Consider the following 23,174-nt stretch of genomic DNA (forward strand, 5'->3'; position numbering starts at 1 on the left):
AGATTAACAAAAATAGCCTAGGTTGCAATTTGGCGAGAGTTACCCTTTAAGAAATAGCAAATTAAAGTTTGGGAATTATATAGCAAAAACAATTTGTAGCAATTTTTTTAGCCCTAAAATAAGAGGGAAATAATAGGTGAATAACACTGATGTAGAAGCACCTTACTCTGATTTTTAGCCTAAACTTGACATAAACTGTAAACTTGTCCTTCAAATCTAATTGGTTGTTTGGAATTTTGTTCCAGAATCAACAAAGATGTTGATCCAGGAAAAAGTTTGTACTTTGTGAAATTAGGTTCTTGTAAGAGGACAACAGGAAGAAAAAAACGGGAAAAACTACACCACCATGTGGTGCAATGTTACATACAGCGTGAGAGCAAAAATCCAGTTGTTTGACTGTAGATCCTTTCTGTTGAATAACTGATTTGGAAACATTGTCAAAAGACAAATTGCTATCAGCTACAGATGATGAAATTCTGTGACTCAGTTTAGAGGAGGAGACAGAAAAGTTGTATTTGATTTAAGAGGGCAACTGTTTTGCCTCACACATACATTTACTATCATACCAATCAATATGTTCATGTACCTCTCCTGTCATATGCACTTTGGATGCTCATAAATAAGTAGACATGACACGTCACAACCCTACTAAGTGCTTGTCTGCGTGAGGGGAGTGTGTTTTGAAGGGCCCATTAAACTTTCAGTTTTATCCTGAAGGAAAGAGCTATCTTCAGAGTTCAGAGCTCCCTGCAAGTCAATATTTATTCCCGCTGCTTGGCTGGAGTGAATAAAGAGAAATCTGAACTCTGTGACCTTACTACTAGAATGTAGCAGAAACCGAACCATGCTGTAAGATTAGAGGGTGAATGAATAGTCATCAAAACAAGTGTACGTGTCTAAAGATATAATTCATAAATCAAAAAGTGTCCTCTACTGCTGAAATAAGAGCAGGAATAAATCGAAATAAATGTTTTCTAAAATATGGTCCTGCTTATTACAATCAATTCCCCTTTACTACATACTAAAGGACAGGGAGAGAGATTCACTATAAAAGTGCTGGTACAGTTAACCACAATGCATGGTTTCTATTTATTTAAAAGATGCTGTTTCTCTCTGGAGCTCCCAGTCACCTGGAAAAGTACTTCAACACAGGGCTGCTTTTCACGCAAGAAAATAAATTACCGACTCTGGCACAGAAGTGTATGTCTGCTTCTAACTAGAAACAGGGTGTGTTTTTTGGAACCTGGAGTCAGTTAAAGAGAAACTGAGCAAGAAAAAAAACGTTTGTATGTCTGTGTGTGTCTTGTTCTTGTAGGGGGTTAAAAATTCTTCTTTTTTTTTTCCAAGGCCTCAAATATATAGTAAAACCTCATAGATGTGATGACGGTCACCATTGTAAATAAATAAATAAGATAATTATAATAATAATAAAACAATATATAATTAAATAAAAATCTAAACTTGCCAAATGAGTCTGTTTAGGGTTGTTCTAAAAAAAAGTCTTCCAAAATAAAACTTCTGATGGTTATTTGTAATAGCATAATTAAAATAATAATAATAATAATAACAAATAAATACAAAAATCTGGTGGTGGGTCTATAAAGAGTAGCCTATAGCTGATTATAATCAGCTAATGTTAAAGGGGTGGTTGATTATGATTTCACTTTTCTAACTTTAGTTAGTGTGTAATGTTGCTGTTTGAGCATAAACAACATCTGCAAAGTTACAACGCTCAAAGTTCAAAGCAAAGGGAGATATTTTCTTTTAAAGAAATTGCTTTTTAAGGACTACAGCAAATGGCGGTAGGGACTACATGACATTCCTCCCGGGTTAGTGACATCACTAACCCTACAATTTGCATAAACCCCGCCCCCGGGAACAGAATATGCTAATCAATGACTAGAAGATAGGCTAACTACACATAAACTATCTAAAATCATCAACTAACCAATCAGAAATGTCCTGTTGCATTCTGTTGTCACTTCTTGAGTCTCTCCATCATTGTCCGACTCCGGTTTGAACATAGGCTAAAAGTTTCTGAAATTTTCAGTGCATGTCTGTGTGGGGTAAAAGGACACAAGCTGTTGAAGCTCCGCCCCCTGTGCTGGGCGCAGCAGTTCATTTGCATTTAAAGTGACAAACACAAAAACAGTGCGTTTTCGCTCACCCTCAAAAAGTGACAACTTTAACAGGCTATATAAAAATATCTGTGGGGTATTTGAGCTAAAACTTCACATACACACTCTGGGGACATCAAAGACTTGTTTTACATCTTGTGAAAAGGGCATTATACCACCTCTTTAACAAACGTGTGTGTGTGTGTGTGTGTGTGTGTGTGTGTGTGTGTGTGTGTGTGTGTGTGTGTGTGTGTGTGTGTGTGTGTGTGTGTCATATTTGCCAATAAACTCAAAAGATCATGGGAAGTCCATTGGAGACCTTTACACTAAGTGTAGGCAACAAGTTTGTGCGTGTGAGAGGATAGAGAGTGATGGAGGGACCTGTATCGCAGCCAAAGAACCAAAAATCGGCACGACTTGGCGTTCACTCCACCTCTTCTACAGGGAACACCGGAGAAAAGCGCTCAGGAGCGCGGCTGGAAAATACGGACCGCCGCTCCTGAAAGGGGAAATGTCTAACAGATGATTGGCCACGTGCCCGCCCGCTCCACTTATGCTGCGCGCTCCCGGGCGCAAGTTAACGCAGCTCCTCTGATCAAACCCAGACACACACACACACACACAAACCACCGAGGAAGCATTGCTGCTGCTGGGACAGGACGAGACTGATCCTGAGGGAAAAAGCTGCTGCTGTTTATTCCGAGGAATGGGGCGACGCTGCTCGTGTCCACTGACGTTAACGAGCCCAGTTCAAAGCAAACGCTGCAACGTCGCACCGTCTACCGGTGAGGTCACTGAGGCACAAAGCAGCAGAGCGACCTGCACAGCGGAGATTCCTTCACATCACAGCGGCTTTGTTCGTGCGCTGACTGACTGCTTGGCTTTGGATGGTATATTTTCCGTAGAACCCTATCGATTATTGTAAGCCAGAGAGCCGCGCGCTGATGGATCGTGGATAAGTTGTTATTGATGAACACAGCGGGACTACAGAAGCGGAACCCAGAGGAGAAAAACAGAGCGCGTCCGTAACGACACATCTGAGTGCGCTTCATATATATAACAACACATCTTTGACTTAGCCATCACCATAGTTAAAGGTAAGCCTGAGTAATATCTACTGAACAGATTGATCGGTTTTTCAGAGTTACGCGCCACCAGTCTCCGCGGAGGCAGACAGATATGGCACTGTGCCAACACAGATAAACTACACTTATGATCTCTGAAGTGTGTTACAACTATTTCGTTCAAGCACACTAGAGTACACACAGTCTACCGCGTTATGGGAAGTTGTAGTAAGCCTAAATGTATAACTATATATTGGGAATTCACAAGGCAAAGTGTGTAAAATTACGTCCTGTAAACACCATTTTGCCTTCACTGGTTTATTAAATGGTCCTGCGGTGATAAATTCGCTTTTTTAATTTTTTTATAAAATATTATTTGATGTCTATAATATAGGCTAAGCTATTTATTTAGCCAAATAAATATATTAAAACACACACACACACACACACATATATATATATATATATATATATATATATATATATATATAATATTTTTTAGAAAAACCAAGGTCGTTATTCCTTCATTTATTAATTATGGTTTGTAACATTTACTGCAATCACACTTTGAATTTCTAAAGAAGCTATTGACAGTGAGGTCACACAATGTTCCTTTCACACATTAAAACACTTAATCTCTCTCTCTCTCTCTCTCTCTGTGTGTGTGTGTGTGTGTGTGTTTAAGGGCAGGGTGCCAGAATTCTGTTACTGCTTGATTCCCTTAGAAGGAGATGAAGTGTACAACATGAAAGCACAATACCTTTATAGATGGACGCAGAGTGTGTATATCTGTCCTCATGAATGCACAATTACTGCTGCACAGGAAAATTGTGCATTGGTGTCTGTGCAGTGTAAGGCAATTGCACATCTGTGTGTAAGGCTATTGTTGTTGTTGTTGTTGTGCAAGAGAGAGAGATGCTATTGTGCGTGGCTGAGATGGTATGTGTGTGTGAGTGGGATTATTTCTTGCTTCATTATCAGCAATGGGTTCACTGCGATGGCTGTGGCATCTGTTCCTGGTGCCGGGGGGCAAGAGTGTGTGTGTTTGTGTGCATGTGGGTATTCCCTCTGAGATCACTGTGCCAGTTTAAGAGTGTCTGGCATACCGCCACGCATTGATCCCTCGATCTACAGCAGGCACAAAGGAAAACCCACGCAATCGTTTACCGCCTGTGGTTCTCATCAGTCCATTCCAGTCATTTGTGTCTGGGCACAGTGAGGATTTACTTCAAGAGACTTCTGAGGAGTCTGCGGGCTGCTCATAATCATCTAAAACTTTAACCAGGGCAGTTTCAGAAAACTGTGGTTTGGGAGGGACACGGCACATCCTGTGCAGATCGTTTTCCTGTCAAACTGACTCATTCAAAGGCTCACCTCATTCAAACACCCACAAAAGAAACTGTAGATCAACATTAGATATTGTACGTGGTGAAAACTGTACTGTCATCAAATTAGGTACAAACACATTCTCCACAGTCAGGTTTTTGGATAGTCATGTTCCTACACTCTACATCTCTCTGTCCAGGTATATGAATTAGCACATTACACCAGCATTCAAAAGTTTGGGGTCAGTAAAAAAAAAAAAAATTGTTTTAAAGAAATACTTTTATTCAGCAAGGACACATTACATTGATCAAAAGTGACAAAGCTATTTATAATGTTACTAAAAATGTTATTTTTTAACTTTCTATTCATCAATTATTCCAGATTTTTTTATTACGGTTACCACAAAAATATGATTTTTAACATTAAAATTGAAAAGTTTAATATACAGTACAACCTACAGTAAAACCTATTTTAAATTGTAATAATATTCCACAATTTTAGAGTTTTTACTGTATTTTTGATCAAATAAATGCAGCTTTGGTCAGCATCAAAAGATTATTTTACTCATTGCATAATAATATGCTGAGTCAGTTTTTCACCCATTGTGTAGGCCTAATAATATTAACGATAATGCTAAATTAAATAATGCATTTCTGTTTTGAGTGTGAGTTCATAAGACAAAAAAAAATTAGGAAACACTCATACACTTTCAATAGACTAAAAAAAACTCCCCAGCAAACATTGGTCCGACGGCAACGTCGTGTCCCTGGCCAAAAATAGTCGCGGTAGGACGGCATAAATCTGTAAAAATATGTAACAACAGATAACGTCAAAGATGTCCGTTCAACTTTCATTTTGGAACTTTTTTTCAACCATGACGGGACGTGTCGGAGGGACGTCTTTTCAACGGTCATTAAACATCCAAATGTTTCCTGGGTCTCTAAAGTTTCTGTCTGAACACAAATCACAGTCATCACAAAAAAATAAATCAGGGCCCACCATGATGTAAAAGTCATGCTCATTTGATCGATGTGATTACCCGTCCCCTTTGAGTACACAGAGAGCACGTGCTGCCCTCCCTCTGTCTCAAACACACACACACACACACACACACTGCCTCAGGCTCTGACTCTTAACAGCAGGGATGCATGGGTAGCCAGAACATTCCTTCAGCACTGATGTGGCGTTGTGTCAACACGCTCATGTTACAGCGCTAACCTCACACACGCATATGCTCACACATTGCTTTTGGCTGGAGTTGATATAACTTTTCTCCTATTTTACCTGTCTGTTACACTCTCCGCTTGCAGTGCAGACATGGTATAACTTTTTTCTCTCTTGCTTTGAGTTGGAAGTAACCTAGACAAGCTGAGCAGCAACAGAGCATTTGGCAGGCGGGATGGGTGTTCCTACCTCTCTTTTTTTCCTCTTTCATTTTTTTCCCCCCTCTTTCGCTCTTTCTTTGTATGTGTGTGTGCCAGACATGTTTGGATGGATGTTTTACCTCCTCGACTGGGTGTTGCCTTTATTTTCTGTCTGTGTGAGAGAATTAAAGAGACTACCTAATGACCTAGATTACACACTGCAGGATGTGTTCAGATCTCCAACTCAACATTTCGATTCTTAAATAAACCTCCTCTGTCTCGCTGATAGATTCAGGTCATGGAACTCGAAACTGTTGAATGGAAGTCAAGCACACACATGGTTTAAATGCTTCCAGCAACCTCGACAGAAAGCAGTTTCTGAGCAGATGGATGATAGTTCCTGGAGAGATGTGTAAGTGTGTGTGTAATAGCCTTACGGTTGGCAAAGTCTCGCTGCGGTCTTTTCACCTTATGGTAAATTGGGGCGTCACCGCAGCAGGGTGTGTTTCACACTTTACTGTGTGACTCTTTGTAGTCAATTTGGGTTCTGCATGTGTGTGCATGAACTAAAGAAGTCATTCATAAATCATAAATCATGTTGTCATAACTTCTAAACCTGTATGACTTTTTTTCTGCACAATAAAAGTATCCTAAACTAGTTCGTACGATTTGCGTTCTAAGTCGTAAAAGAGCTTTTTGGTTGAACAAGTCGATTTCTTTAATGTTATATACACTTGGTGTGTATTTTTCAAACAGAATATGGTTTTCACAAGAAAGTCATAAATTCACATCAGAAATTGTTGCCTCTGTGAACATGTGCGCAGTTTCACCTCCATATTTTGTCATAAATTACATCTTTGAACTTGAGTGTTTATATCAGTTACTCATGTTTCTCATAAATCATGTGTCTGTTTCTGGGTCAGGCTGTGTGGGCAGACTGGCGTTGATGATGACTCTTTAGATCTGTGCATGTGCCAGTGTGTCTCTGCTACACAGACCAAGAACAAGTTTGTGGTCGACTTTCGCTGGAGTTCTAGAATGATCTGTCAGCCTGGTGTTCCAGAGAGCAGAGCAGAATATGAGCTGATGCCTGAAGTTGTTCTCGTAACCTGATTAATTGTGCACCGTTTCTTATGTCTGCTCCGTCTCTCTTTCTTGCTTACTTTCTATTGACAAAGCAATTTGGAAATAATTTCAAAGGAATACATTTTCTGGAAGACTAACCACCCAGTAAGACTATTGTTCTTAATAAGCTATACAAAAGAAGTGCATGTCTGCAGAAGTTAGCTAAATCTGACAAAACATACCTTTGGGGGCATTAGAAGGATGTTCTCAAGTGAAGAAAAAAAAAAAAGATTATACATAATTTAATATATTTAAGTAACATTTTATGTAATTATTTATATAAATGCAATTTTTTAAATATTAATTCTAATTAAATATATATCACCACGCAAAGATTTGGGGTTAGTAAGATTAAAAAATATATATTTTTATTCAGCAAGGATGCATATAGACATTTATAATGTTACAAAAAAATTATATTTCAAATAAATGCTGGGGTGTTTTTTCCCCAACTGCTGGGTATTCAAAGAATCCTGTAAAATCATTTTAAAAAAAAAACATTAAGCAGCACAATCATTTTCTACATTTATCATAAGAAATGTTTTTTGAGCACCAAATCAGAAAACTTATATGTTTTCTGAAGGATCATGTGACAATGAAGACTGGACTAATGGCTGATAAAAAGCAACTTTTTAAAAATCAAATTTGAGCTATTTTTATTAAATAAATGCAGCCTTGGTTAGCATAAGAGACTATTTTTTAAAATATAAGTAAAGTTAAAGTTCGACAGACAAAAATAAAGTTCGAAAATATATTTTTGGAAATATATATTTTTTCAGGATTATTTGATGAATATGTTGTTCAGTATGTTCAATTAACAGCATTTATTTTAATGTTTTTTAATAAATTGTTTTAGTAAATTGATTAAAGCATTAAAACATTTAGTAACATTATAAATGTCTTTACTGTTGAATTTAATGCATCCTTGAATAAAAGTATTAACTTCTCTCTTTTTTAGTCTCACCACAAATGTTTGATTTGTATCATTGTTTACACAAAAAAATGTTAAGCAGCAAAAGCATTGATAATAAATGCTTCTTGAGCAACAAATCAGCATATTAGAATAATTTCTGAAGGATCGTGTGACACTGAAGACTGGAGTAATGATGCTGAAAATTCACCTTTGATCACATGAATAAATCACATTTTACTATATTCACAGTAAAATGTGTATGTGTGTATGTATATACACACACACACATATGTCCCTATTGAGACAGTTAAGTAAATGTGTGAGTGAGCTTTACCAGCTTTTTATAACTCAGTAAAGAGTTAAAAAGTATCATGAGCTTTGGATATTGTGGTTTTAGTGAGTAAAGCCAAAAACTACATTATCTCAATGGAAACCTGCAATTGTGGTTCTTGCATAGGAAAAACCACAACGGCAGAACTGAAAGCTTATCCCTTACATGATTCCTTAGTTTGGATCGCTCATTCTTTCTTTTTCTTTTTTTTTTCGCTCTCTCTGCTGTTTTTAGCATCAACTGTGTTTTATAATTTGTAGTTTTAGCATCTACTGAGCTTCACAGTTCTAGTACACACTCGCTTCTGTACCCTGTGATATTTGTGTATGTGTGCGTGTGTGACTGATGAGGTGCAAATCCAACAGATCCAGCACCTTTTTATGTTTTCTTCACATGAAAAGGAAAGTGGAGGAGATGGCGAGAGAGAGTGCATAAAAGCACAAAACGAGCAAAGAGACAAAGACAGGCCGTGTGTGCGTGTGCGTGTGCGTGTGTGTGTGTGTGTGTGTGTGTGTGTGTGTGTGTGTGTGTGTGTGTGTGTGTGTGTGTGTTTGAGCAAGCTCTGCTTCTGTGTCAGCTCTCTGTCTTCTAAAGCGTAAATTCAAAGCAGAGTTGTGGGCGGAATGAGAAACAGGTAACGACAGTATGAGGGAGAGGAGGAGAGCAGGATCTGCTCTGATTAAACACGTCTCTCCCACATGAGCTCAGTGTGATCCAAACCCTGCGGACACAGACTAAAAAGAGGACGGGTTATTACAGCTGAATTAAGCTTACTTGCAAGAGGAACATTGTTTTTGTCCGTGTGCGTGCACTTTTTATTTTATTTTATTTAAACTCTTTTTTTTTTTGTGGGGGATTTTTACCATTTCAGTTTTAACCGACTTTTTATTTACGTATTTATACATAAGTCAAATTAATTAGTTAATTTGGTGCAATTAATTATTAAAATTGTATTTAAAAAATATTAAAATAAACAATTATAATGGAATAACATACACCTAATTAATCATGTCCACTAACACGCTATATACATTTCATGAGACTTTTTTTTTTTCGAAAAGAAGGTTGAAAAAGAACAAAAAGCAATAATAATAATAAAAAAGACAATAAAAAAAATATATCGCAGATGGAATACAAGACAAGTTTCTTGTGCGAATCTACCTCAGACAGACTAACAATGATTAATGATATGCAAATAAAACTGCCAAATTGTGTGTTTATGTCAATGCTTTTTTTGCCACAAAAAATCTTATTTTGGGGGCTTTTCTCAGTAAATACTGATATATGTGATTAATTTGAATAATTTAGTGACACCATATGCATTAAATGTTTTAATCGATTGACAGCCCTAATAGTCACAAATAAATATTGTTTGTTGCCATGTGAGAATTGTGTATAGTGATACAGAACAGCCTGCATAGCGAAATAGCAGTTCAATATGTGCCAACTGAACCCACTACATGAGAGTAATAGTGTGTGTGTGAAATTGTCAGTGAAGATTAATGACCTTTGTAGAGGCAGTCATCCAGAACTTTCCCCCTCTCTCTCTCCTGTCACTGTGTGTGTGTGTGGTTGAACAGAGAACAAAATTATTAAAGAGAGATCACACAATAAGATAAGGTATCTGTCTTAGCAGCTTATATTGAATCTTGTTCTCTCTCCATGTCGTTATCGGAGAGTGTGTTTGTGTGGTTTTGCTCTATTAGCTGTTTTAAAGGTTCTCGATGTGTTTTTCAAATGCCTTGTTAATACAATCTTCAAAGATACAGGAAATAACCAAAGAATGTGAAGTAGCACAGTGTTGTTGAGAGGTTGCTTTCTTTAAAGGGGTTATAATGAGGATTCAAATTGTTCCTGATCTTTTGAGATAAAAGAGTTCATTGTACTATGAAAACATACGGTAACTACATTTCAGAACTAAAAACCTGCTCCCCATTGAGACATACATGTATGATGAAAACAATGTAAGAAACTAGTGGCTGTTTTTTTGAAGTCTCTGATCATTTTAGCACAGATTGTTTTATAAAGCTGACATAAATATAATACAAGCTTTACAAAGAGGCTGTTTTTGAAGGATTGGACAGTTAAAAAATGTAACAAAAACTAATTATGACTTTTTTGCACACAAAAAAGGAGTGGGCCTCTTGTTTAAAAAGAAATAATTATATATCAACATTTTTTGTCTATACAATGAATGTCAAAGGGGTCCAAAACAACATTGAACTCCACTGACTTTCAGAAAAAAAAAAAAAAAATACTGATATCTTTAGTGTTTCATAGAAGAAAGAAAGTAATACAGGTTTGGAATGACATGAATGTGAGCAAATGATGACAGAATTTTCATTTGTGAAAGACCTTTCCCTTTAACATAATGATTTCATTACATTATGTTTTTTTTTTTAGAATTATGTTTGTGTTTTTGTTGTTTAGAACTGAGGTGAAACCATGGCTTTGGTCTTATCAAAGAACCCCTTTTGTGAACCCGAGGCTGAAGCACCGCCGTCAATCTACCAACCGATCTGGGAATCAGAACACTGCAGTAAAAGCTGTGTCTCCACCCCCTCACCACCAGGGGGTGACACCCAAGGGCTCAGAGAAGGTTTGAAACTAATCTCATTTCTGAAAATCAGACTACCATGATCAGATGGTGCTCATGATGTTCTGTTCCAAAGTAGACGTTTCAAAATCCAGTTTTGACACTAAAACAGGCCAGAAATTCTCTAATAGAAGACGTAGCCTATAATGAGCCTTCCCATTTTGTCTCCAGAGCCCCATTACAGACGAGTTCCTGATCATGTGATGGATCGTGTGGCCATGTCACGGATCTCTTATTTCAAGAGGAAATTCGTGGAGGATGAAGAACCTGTACTGAGCTTCAGGCGATACTGTCACACTGTGAGTATACAGAATTCTAGCTCTACAGAATTCGACATATTTCTACACAACACATCATATGTTTTTCACTTTGGTAATTCATAAAATTATATGAAGTTTGGACACTTGGACTAAGTTTTAATATTGTAAAGGTGTGGTCACATTAGTCAAATTGCGATCCATTGACTGTTGTCAATCGTGTAGTTATGTATGAAGCACATCTCACACAGAAGTCACTTTCAAACCAAGCAGCTTTCTTTAGGTTAACGCAGAGAATTTGCATGACCATACTTTTGAACCCATTGGAAAATCTGCACACGGAAATCGTTCACCCTGGCTTGAAATTACCTTTTGTGTGGATTCCTACTGGATTTGGCAAAAATGAACCGAGCAACAACAAAAAATATTTTTTATTTTTACTTTAACATTTAGGGTGTGTTCACACTTGGCAGGTTTGGTTTGATTAAAAACTCTGGTGCGATTGCTCTGTCAGTGCGGTTCAATTGAATAAATGTGAACGCTGCCGTCCAAATTTTGGTGCGCACCAAACAAGCAAACCGAGACTCCTGAAAAGGTGGGTCTCGATCTGCTTCCAAACAAACTCTTGGGTGGGGTCAACTGAAATATGAATGCAACACGGACCAAAGACATCTAAACAAACCAAAAACAGGACGTGATGCCACAGGATGCGACCCTAAAAAAGACAGAATGCTCAGGCATTACACTATAAGCATCGGAAACTCAGTCTCCTTGTAGCAAATCTTCATTTGTGTGCAACAGAGGAATTCCTGGCACTGTTTTGACTCCTTTACAGATTTTATAAGCTCTTCATGAGTTCTCAGCTTGTAAAAATACCATCATAAAATATGTCATAAACGCTGTTTTGTTTTGTTTTGTATCTTTAGGTTCTGTCTTATTATGCCCCGTTTTACAAGATGTAAAATAAGTCTCAGGTGTCTCCAGAATGTGTCTGTGAAGTTTCAGCTCAAAATACCCCACAGATCATTTATTATAACATGTTGCAAATGGCCATTTTTGAGTGGAAGGAAAAACATGCTGTTTTCGTGCATATATCTTTAAATGCAAATGAGCTGCTGCTCCCCACCCCACTTTCCAGAAGAGGGCGGATCCTTTACAGCTCGTGCCTCGGATACTCTGCCAAAAATTAAAACACATGTTTGCTCTATTTCTATTTCTATATCTATTTCTATATCAGTATAAACTTATGATAGATGGTTTTCTGAGCACACACATCCAAAGCACACGCACAGAAAGCTGGATGTCAGACGGCACGTTCCGTGAGTATTAAACTAAGTTCTCTTCCAGGTCGTGTTGTGCTTAAACTTTCAAATACAATGTGCATGTGAAGAATCAGTGGTTAAAATTAATCTTTACCATGATACCACAGCAGTATAATACTAAAATTTTGCTTTGTTCCCTTTATTTAACTGACTGCTTCTCAAATCTCGGAGTTCAATGCAGGATTCGCTAACCGCTTGTTCTTGAAAGATGGCTTAGTTTTGAGTTTTATTTTGTGTTGTTTTCCTGCTAACTGGTTAACTCACATTATTACTGTCTTACTGAAATACTTCTGCTAATCAGTTGTGGGCCACTATTACCTAAAACTGTGTCTATTAATGCAGATTGTCTGTCGTTCTCACTACTTTGAGGAAAGATTAAGCATGGAGCAAGATTTGTTTTACCAACGTTTATGCTACATCAGTCATTCACGCTAGAGCTTGGCTAATGTATGCACTGTTATTGATACAGCAGTTTCCACATGTTCACCGCAATAAATTAGAAAAATACTCTGTAAATAAATAAGTACAAGTAAAATAATCGGTTTGTTTATGGACATGCACTTGTTAATGCTGATGGTGAGGAATTACAGTTGCAACATCTCATAATGTACCTCAAACTGAGTAGTGTATCACTGAGAAACATCCTGCTCGAGTTGTCCTTGCGATGGAGGTTCGGGTTGAATAACTAGTTCTTCCAGTGTTTCATCATCGCACTCGCGCTCGGATTGATATGGTAAAATCGACGTCATTGCTACTGTGTTTAGTTTACGGTGCAGGAAGCCTCAGGACAAACAGAGCTGACGTTGTTATGGAAATGGGCGTTTTCGAAACGGTAGACCAATCACAACAGACTGAGCTGTCTGGCCAATCAGAGCAGAGTAGCTCGGAAAAAAGGGATTTAGAGAGATTGATTCATCTGACGAGTCGTTTGAGAATCATTGAAAATCTGGTAATGTGCAAATGGGGTCTATGCTAATAGCGGAGTCCGTCAGTAGTCATGAGCGTCACATTGCATAAACTGCAAACGGCTTATTCTGAGACTCTGCTCATGATTTATGGGGATTTTTACATTTATGTTCAAACACCATGTAAAAGTGATTTTTTGCATAATAGGTGCCCTTTAAAAATCACAAGTGAACCAGGACTAAATGTATCATTTTCTTTTTTGCTCTGGACCAAAAGAACCAAGAGAACTGAACTACAAGTGTAAACACACCCTTAGTTTGACATAATTTGGATCAACTCAGATTTCAGCTGTTAGAAAGCTGTATGAAAATACAAAAGCTAAATACATTTTCTCAGTCATTTTAAATTAGTTTCTGCTCATAGTCCATTTTTACGCAGATTTCAGATTGTCAGGTTTTTTTATTCAATTCAGTTTTAGTTTTTAGTCACATTTTATTGAACGGTCATATTTTTGCACTGCTTGTTTCATTATAGCTTTTGTTTCCCTAATTTACTGTATATCACTTTATGACACTGCACAATGATCAGCGAACAAAACAAAACATTTAACCCTTAATCCCCACAACACGTAATGAATCATAAAGGTTAATTTGATAACTGACCTTACCTCACTTATGAATGCTCATAGTGTCTTCTGGGCCAGCAGGTGTCACCAGTCCTGGAGGAGCGTGCTAACATTCTCCGTCTCTCTCTGGAGAAGCTGCGTTTCATGGATGACCCTGAGTCCTTCTTGCGGCGGTCTGTGCTCATCAACAACCTTCTCCGGCGTCTCAGAAACGAAATCCTCCTCCAGACCGACTGGTGTTTCCCATCAGGTCAGACAACCATGCCTTGTCCCCTCCAAACCCCAGCCACGAATACACCACTCCCCCCTCCTACCCTGCAGCCCTGCATGACGCCGCCCGGGCCGTATCGCAAACGCCTGCGTCTGCTGAGGAGGGAAGGACAGGAGTGTGTCCCAGCCTGCTGCTGTTTATACGCAGCCGGACGTTACCTCCAGCTCCCCCTGTCTGTGTACGAACGGGACGTATACTCCAACTCTCGCCCTTCATCATCATCATCATCATCATCATCATCATCATCAGTTAGATTTCCACAGCTGCGTGAGGTGGAGGATGAGGAGGAGGAGGACAGTGATGAAGAAGAGGACTCTGTGTGTCCTATGGTGACTCTGTGTCAAGCAGAAACCAGAGAGCAGAACAGGACGAGCGATGGTCTCCGGCCGCAGAGCCACAGGGATGACAAGGGCCTGGAAAAAGAGACAGAAAAAGGGAAAGAGAGGGTTAGAGGAGGGGAGGTTTCACAGCGGTGGCTTTCAGACACTATAGGTGCTGGACACCATGGGGCCCTCGCTAGGGCTCACGCCAGGGGAAAATAACAAATAAACACTTGCTGTGGAAACAAAAGAAGAAACTGGTTTCCAGCAGTCTCATAGATCAATTATACAAACCAGAATATCAATGGTCAATGATTTTGAATTTTAGTGTGCTTTTTGTACTTCTGGATTACGCAACACCACAAATCAAAAGGGACAGCAAATTCACATATTGCTCTGTCTCTTGTGAAAACTACCATACTGTGCCTTAAATGCTCTTGTTTAATCTGTTTGCTGTGTTTGTGGAGTTTATGGATATTTGTGACTGAACCACAGAGACAGGCACCATGTGAAGTGGAAAAAAATACAATAATAATAAAATGTTCTAAATTTAATTTTGTTGATATCATAGGCACTTGAGAAATGCATGACATGGGTTGCTTTCCATGATTATCATCACATTTACATGCAGTGGATTTTAGCCAGAATGCATGAGGCCCTGAAGGTGGCCAACATTTTTAGAACAATCATATTCCCTTTAGCGCCCTTAACATTTCAGACATTTACATATTCAGGAAACAAAACGCATAGAGGTATCTCTATTAGGATAATTGACACTATCACAGATGACAGATTCCTGTACAGATACCTCAGTGTCCATGTTAATCTGTTGTCTTGAGGTCCACTGAGTCCAGTGATTCTTGGTTCGAATGAGAGAATCTCCATTCACTATCAAAGTTTTTTATTTTCATGCACTTTTTTTAATATTGGTCGTTTATGCGTTTTACATTTATTTTTTTATTTCTAAAAACACAAAATGGGAGACCCTCAGACAAGAGCAGAATTTATACTGGCAGACAATGCTGGTAGGAAATGAAATGAAATCTTAAACATTGTTCGGGTTTGAATGTGTGTGTGTTTTTGTGAAATGTGTTAAGAATAAAGGAATGATCCCAAGCCCACAATGTTCCCTTTATCTCCTTGTGATGTGATTATATCTGGCACACAGCTTATTTCTTTGGATTCACGCACACACATTCTCTCTCACTCATTCTCTCTCTTATTACTCTTGCTGTCACCTCTTCACTTCCTTCCTCTCTTCTCCATTATCACTATGGAAACAATGTTTACTGGAAAAGCAGTCTGGGATCCCCTGAGGCGAAAAAAGGTTCATGGCAAACACACACACGGTCAAACATCCACACATTCACTCAGTGGTTATTATGAACACACCCTGAGATGAGATTCTTTTAGATGGAGCACACTGCTTCTGTTAAAGTGGCAGACATAGGATGATGGAATTATTTGAGTGAGTCCACCTCTGGAATTTGTTGTTCAGTGTTGTTGTTCAGCTTCTAAACTTACAGTAACTGTCATTTTAAGTTATCTTAATCCTGAGTCGTCAGGTTTCAACATTACACTGAACATTTGAAAATATTGTTAACATTTGCATATTGAGGTTCTTACTGTAGCATTGCTTGGAGAAGTAGGCTACGTTAGGCTAGAGCGCCGTGACGAGTATGCAACCTGTTTAGGTTTCAATAGGCTTATCTGTTTGTCTATCAGTAGAAATCAGTCGCTATATAAATCCGCTTTAGTTTTCCTCGAATCTTCTGGAATATCCACATTTTTCCTACACCCCATGACGCTTTGCGCGGATTACGGGAGTAACTTCCGTTAAACTGTAAACAGCGAAAGGTTCGCTCTATGAACGCAAACTAGAGATTCTACTCACCTTTCAACCATCAAAAATTAAAAGGACATTTAAAAGTGTAAAAGCATTAACAAATTACTACCACAGACCATGAATAACCCCTAATTATTTCCACAGACATGTTGTGAAAGATAATAAATATCAGCAGCATTTCAGTGACTCAATTGACGCTGTTCTTATGCTCTCTTCTGTCAGTTTTATTCACACACTAAATACCGTTTTGGCGCTCTTTAATGTGCCTCAATTCATCTCTTCCCTTTTACTATAGTTAAAACACAAAATAAACATGAATGAACATCAGAGAGGGTATGATGAAAGATACAGTAGCCTACAACTTGTTTCATGCAATCACTCAATCAGTGTTTCAACAGTGTTAAAGTGTTTCAATATTTTACTTACATTCACCTCAGGAAAGCCATTTAATGACCAGCATAGTTTGCTAAAATTTAACTCTAGAGGAGCATTTAGCTAAATATGCACTATAGGCTGTTACATAGACCTATTCATTTTATGTTTACTCGAATATCAATTCTATATATATAGCCTATATATATATATATATATATTATATTATATTATATTAGAAACCACCCCTCCCTCTGCAATAATTCTCCCTTCAAGCTGAAATCAAAAGTTGGCAGCCCTGATTATATTTACCTGCTTTAAAAACATTCCAGTAAACACTGCTTATAGGGATTAGAAGTGAAAAGGGGAGACAATTACATTTTAAAGCAACCGTGTGAAAAACCTGGAAAGAGACGTGAGGATTTTGGGTGTAAAACTAGAGAAATTTGCTAGAATTATTTTTACATGCTATATTTTTTTATATATTCTTTTATTTAAGAGACACTTAGTGTCAGTGCACTTTATTTAGAATTTTTTTAAAATCTTTTCATACCCATTTATATATTGATGTAGAAGTATGTTTTGTTATGAATGTGAGGAAGTGAAATTATAAAAATTACATTAAAAATTACTTAAAAAAAGTCAAGTCACAAGTTTGTGGCCGATATGAGCCCTTGATGTGCACTTTTATGAGCCATCGATGTGCAAGCAGCATTACGTCACAAAAGTCTGGACTTGGAGGAAGATCTTAAGAATCCTTGAGGATGGAATCGACTCCCAATCGAGTCAACGACTTTGAAGTTGACTCTCAATTCCCAATGCCTTGCAAACACAGAATCGATTGTTTTGGGGACCGATTAGCTCTCTCTCAGAATTACAAATGTGAAACCCTGTATAAAAAGTGGATTTAACAAAGGGTCATAGCCTTATAAATATAAAAATTAAGGAAGCAACATTGATTTTTGCCACTCGTGCTCTTTTTCTCATTACAAAATGTTTTGTCTTTCTCAGTCTCTCCTGAATCCTTCCTTCCTAACATATTGTTGCAGTTCAATCATTTTTTCGCTCACTTCCCTCCCCCCCACCAATCTCCTTTTTTCATATCTCTGCAATGACAGGTCTGGCTGCGGTTTTGCTTTATTTGAGGAAAGTGTTCCCGGTCTGACTAATGATGCAGGATTTGGGAGCTATCAGACAGGGAGAGGCATTTTTCATCAGGAAGAATGTTATTTGCAGAATTTACACACTGTTAAACTAACAAGACGTAAACAAAAAAGGTTCACACTTTCTGAATTCATTCAAATGTCACATGAGTCTAATTTCAACCATGACAGCCGGCCTCAGCATTCACCTCACCTTCCCTGGGGCACCATGGCAGTTTGAGAGAGAGGAACTGTGTGTGGGTGTGTTGTGATGCACAGTATGACAAGCATCATGTCATTGTCAACACTAATAGAGGAGCAGAGGAGCATGATGCCTCTACTCTCTCTCTCTTTCTCTCTCTCTCCTTCTGTTCTTCCAGGCGTAGAATCTGTCTAATGCTACTGGCTCAACTGTCATCCATCAACACATATCTTTGGCAGTTCAGCGTTGCCATGGCAACTGCCCCTTGTCAGGCAGAGGTTTTAGATCAAAAGGCATTCAACAGCAGCTTTCACGATCCTGCCCCTTTTCCCCTCATCACTGGTTGTCTTCCTATTTTCTTTTCTTTTATACTGTCCAGTTGTTTCATCACTTATCTGCTCCTTCTGCTTATTGCTTTAAAATATCTCATCAGAAACATTGTAAGGAAATGAGAAATGTTTGATTTTTAGAAAAAACGTAACCCCAACCCTAAGCCTAACCGCCACTGGGGCGTAAGCAGGTCGAACAATAACGTACAAATGAGGTTGCACAAATACGAAGGTTGGCCACCAATTCGCCAAAATGTGAAATAAGATGGGATTTCTGAAATCGAAAGGCATGACGCGACACAGTATCAGCCAATCAGAACATACGGATTATTTCCATTAAGCATGAATTTTAGACCAGATTTAACATTAATGGGGCAACCGAGCGCAATACCACATGATAATATGTGTGCATTTAAATACTGAACAGTCACTTCAAGCATAGTAACATTGTAATGATCTTCAATGTTTATTCACCATTTATTTTAGTCTTTTAATAATGATTTTATACAGGCAGATGTCATCTATCAGTTGTTCTTCCTTCTCTCTTACTGCCTCAAGACCAATCATTTCAGTTTGTTTTAGTGCAGTGTTTTAGAGAGAGGGCATGTGGTTAAAGTTAAAAAACAGTTGAAATCGTTACAGTATTTTAAAGAGCACGTCTCATGTTGAACTGATATTTTGATTTCTAGCTGACTGGTTTTACTGATATACAGTAATCCAGTACGTCATGAGGTGTTTGATATTATACTAAACTTTGGTCATTGGCCACAGATAGATTAGTTGCAGAAACATCACAATAGATCCAGCATTTAAAACAGTTCTGAGTAATACAGAACAGAGTCATCAGAATATTCGGTCCTATTCCACCATTTCTATTAAAGCACATGAAATGAATCTAAAAAGACTTTTATAATGTTCCAGTCCTCTGCACTGACATGTTTCATGTATTGTACTATATGTGTGTTGCGAATGGAAAGCTTGTGTTATATGTTGTGTGATCTGTGTGCACAGAAAACAGATTTATCAACAATGTGGTGTTTATCCACCTACCTCACACCTGTCCATCACCTCAAAACACAGACACAGCAAGAGAGCGCAGCAGCTTGAGGTGAGACTTTCTCTTTCTAATTTGAATCAAAAGGTAAAATTAAACATATACTTAGAGCTTTGAGAGGTGGTTACATCCTAAACTCAACCATGAAGATGACAAAAGGGATATGTGACTTAAAAATAATACTTAAGTCACAAATTATAGATGAAAGTTAAAATATCAGTATACTAAAAATAATTATGATACAAGAGGTGAAAATTAAGGCAAAATGATAATTATTATTTATCATTGTTTACTTTTCTGATTAGTTTGACTAGTTTGAAATACTTACTGTATGTTGTGTACTTATAAAATATCATCATTAGATTCAAATTTAGGACAAAAACAGGGTGTCTAAACTTTTTTATTCTTTCGGTTACCATAATTCTTCTTTACAGTCAATTTCTTAATATGAACGTAATGCCCATTTGTTTATTTCTTCCCAAAAGGAGATATTTCTCTGTGCCCTCTGTTCTCTTGATCTTGACTGTCTCCCCTCCGTGAAAGCTAAAATCCATCACGAAGGACTGCTGGACTCACACCTGAAGACCATGCCTCTTCTCTATCCAGAGGCCTTTCCTGTGTCCAAGGGGCATGACCGCTGCGTACGACCGCTGGGACACCTGTCCTGTCCTACATTGTACATCTGGGCTCAAACTGTCCATCTCCTCCAAAGGACCTATCCAGAATCTTGACTCACAACCTCCAGCCCGAGAGCCATTCAGAGTTTTCTTATGCAAAACTATGATTATAATAAGTTCAAAGACATCAAAGATGTTTGATATTTTGAGCCTATTTTAGATAACTTTTCATTTGCCAGGCTACTCCAAAGATGAGTTCTGCTGAGTTTCGCAACTATCTAAAAGTCTGATAGTGTGTGATCTTCTCTTGTTTAGTGAATAATGCCTAGAGTTTGAAAATTAGCCTATGTTCTTTGTGTAGTGTAGCCAGGACGGATAGATTTAAGATATAATCGTAATCTCTCTGTCCATCTGATACAATCAGAACTAGCTGTGGCATGCAAGAATGACTTTGTGTATTTGCTTTTTTCAGTGAATAGTTAGTCTTCTTTCCGTTTCCTACGGAGCCCCTAAAGGGACATGGTGAAGGGAAAAAAATATGAGATGGAGGAAATATTATTATTAAAAAAAAAAAAAAACTGCAATTTAAAAAAGGTGTTGAGAGCGAAAGCAAAGTTTATCGGGGGGACGCAAAGGTTTTGCGAGCGAATCTCGAGATTTTCAATCATGTTCCTTTAGGGACTCCGTAGTTCCCCTCTCCCTTTCCTCGAAAACGAAACTCAACCAGAAAATGCTTTGTGAAACTGAAACTTATAGCAATAACCTATCGGCTACCGTGAAATTTTCAGTGATCCTGCAAGAGCCTGAGAGCTAAACATCAACGAACTGCTGGAGGACAATATTTGATGACATCATTTTAACATTTAAAATATATTTTTTTTCCTAGCTTTCATTTGACCCATTTGACCACTGGACAAAGGACGGTAAGTCTGTGCAGTTGTCTTTTCCGTTTTAAGTTGACAAAATACAAAACGTTTCCTAAAGTTTATTTATTTATTTTTATAAAGTACTTTTTCTGTAAAGGATTTGATTGGCTACCTGATGAAAATTATATCTCATTCAAACTACAAATACTCATTCTAATCACACGTAAAACAACTGGATTATAAAGGAACTTAAAGTTATAAAGGATGATTACTTCTTTCTAAACTGTAAAAGTGCCTACCTGTACAGTTTTGAAATGGACCCCTGTAAACTGCACACTGCTCACTGAAACAAAACTTTTTAAATTACATCATAATCTAAGGTTGTAAATGAGAGGGAGGAGATTTAGGTAAAACATTCACTCAGAGTTCTAAAAGACCCTCCACTTATGATCACTGTTTATTTTGGGATAATGACTGTACATTTCTCCTCATAAATGACTGTTGTATATGATGACAGTGTGGATCATCCCAGTGAATTGTTTGGTCTGCTAGAGAAATCTCTCCACCTTCTCAATGGACACTCCATTGTAAGTACACTCTGAAAATTGATGATTATCTGCAAGAGGAAGTTAAACATTAATGCATATAAATGTGTTTATAACAATTATTTATGTTTTTATTTTTCCAAGATGTTACCCCAGTTTTCTACCTGTCACAGAAAACATAATGTCTGTGAAACATGATCTTAAGGAAAAGAACTTTTCCGACAACACCCTTCTCTCCAACTTGGAATTTGCTGAGAGATTCCTTCGAGACCACCCTCTAAATAAGAACTCAAAATTGTTGGTTAAAGGAAACTACTTTTGTGTACAAATTGGTCAGAGTAAAGAGACGCTTTTCACTGTAACATCAGAAAACAACCAAGCCTGTGTCAGTGTCTGTATCACAGTCACCAGCGGCAGAAATATCAACAAACTCTCATATTATTACATCAAGAGCTCTCACTTTTTCAACCACTCTTGCCAAGATGAGTTTAACTCCTGTTTTAGTCAGGCTCAAAAAACTGTTAATGAGGAGGATTTGTCAAGACTACACATTAAATGCAACAGGTTCTCAGTAACCTACACCTTAGATTATAGCCATCCAGGCACAACTGTGGAAACGGAGTGTCATTTAAAGCTTGAGAGCCTCACTGCTGAGGGTTTACTGAAGAAAAAAGTCTGGCTGCAGAAAGAGAAGCCCACATGTCACGGTTTGATAGCTTGTCTAGACTATCTCATAAATCAATACCTTACCACAAAAATTGCTCTAAAGTTCTGCTATAGATTTGTCATACATGCAGACAAAGAAGTAATCAAAATCACTTCAGGTGAAAATGTTGACAAAGAGTATGTATTGCTACATGATAATAAGGAGGTCTCAATGTTTCCTCCAACACTGCAATAGAAGCTATGACAGCACTCCAGAATACTGCAACATATTTTGTTTTAAAGACTTGATTTAAGTAATTCATTATATCCACATAATCACACACAGTATATTTATTTATGACTAAACTGTAAGTTAGTTGAAAATATTAGCCCTCAAGTAATACATCATACAATGCCATCACCTCTCGAGTCAGTACAGTATATACAATGCCTATCTTTCGTTTTGTGCTTTTTTTTTATTTGTGACAAGCAAATTTTTAATAGATTTACATTTGCATGTTTTCCTACTTCATCTGTGTTTTTTGACAGAAAAATGAAGTAGATTCTATTATTATGTACTCAGTCATTAATATAATAATAATAGACAACGTGTAAATAAACAGCTTGATTCTTTGAAGTTCTCTATCCTGCATGTAGTTTGCCTTCAATTGTATTACGTGATTTACTGTATACTGCAATGTACAACAAAAAATACAGAATAATCTGTACTTTTAGGAGTTGCGATGAATTTAAAGCATAATAAAACAGTATGAAATAATTCAGTAGTGTATGCTTGAATGATTAATTGTGTGGATGAATAAATGTTTCCTATCTTTCAGCACTAAAACACATCTCAATTCTCAGTTAAAAATACCAGTTGAGTTTTGAATTATTTACCTGACTTCCGTCAGCTGCTCTTTCATCTCTAGTATTGCTGTTAAAAGAAAGAGTGAAACATCCAGTAAGACACAAAACATTATATTCAGTTACCTATTACGTGCATACGATAAATCACACCA

The 23,174-nt window shown here is 37.6% G+C and overlaps 1 protein-coding gene and 1 long non-coding RNA gene across 3 annotated transcripts; both read left to right on the forward strand.

Annotated features, from left to right (window-relative positions):
- Window positions 1-2,573: 2,573 nt before the first annotated feature.
- On the forward strand, window positions 2,574-15,652 carry sertad4 (SERTA domain containing 4). 2 transcript variants are annotated; one of them, XM_081351553.1, is made up of 4 exons: window positions 2,574-3,214; window positions 10,671-10,839; window positions 11,008-11,135; window positions 14,028-15,652. In XM_081351553.1, the coding sequence occupies exons 2-4, from the start codon at window positions 10,686-10,688 to the stop codon at window positions 14,757-14,759; spliced, it is 1,014 nt and encodes a 337-aa protein (XP_081207679.1). In that variant the 5' UTR covers window positions 2,574-3,214; window positions 10,671-10,685; the 3' UTR covers window positions 14,760-15,652. The 2 variants fall into 2 exon arrangements, with proteins under 2 accessions (XP_081207679.1, XP_081207678.1); XM_081351552.1 differs by having other exon boundaries at window positions 2,760-3,214; window positions 14,025-15,652.
- Window positions 15,653-20,844: 5,192 nt separating this feature from the next.
- Window positions 20,845-22,927, forward strand: LOC308682078. The gene is made up of 3 exons (XR_014029106.1): window positions 20,845-21,022; window positions 21,483-21,552; window positions 21,655-22,927. It is a non-coding gene; the product is annotated as an uncharacterized lncRNA (long non-coding RNA).
- The last annotated feature ends 247 nt before the right edge of the window (window positions 22,928-23,174 follow it).

The sequence above is a fragment of the Scardinius erythrophthalmus genome, assembly GCF_964197995.2.
Source record: "Scardinius erythrophthalmus genome assembly, chromosome: 21".
NCBI classification, from domain to species: Eukaryota; Metazoa; Chordata; class Actinopteri; order Cypriniformes; family Leuciscidae; genus Scardinius; species Scardinius erythrophthalmus.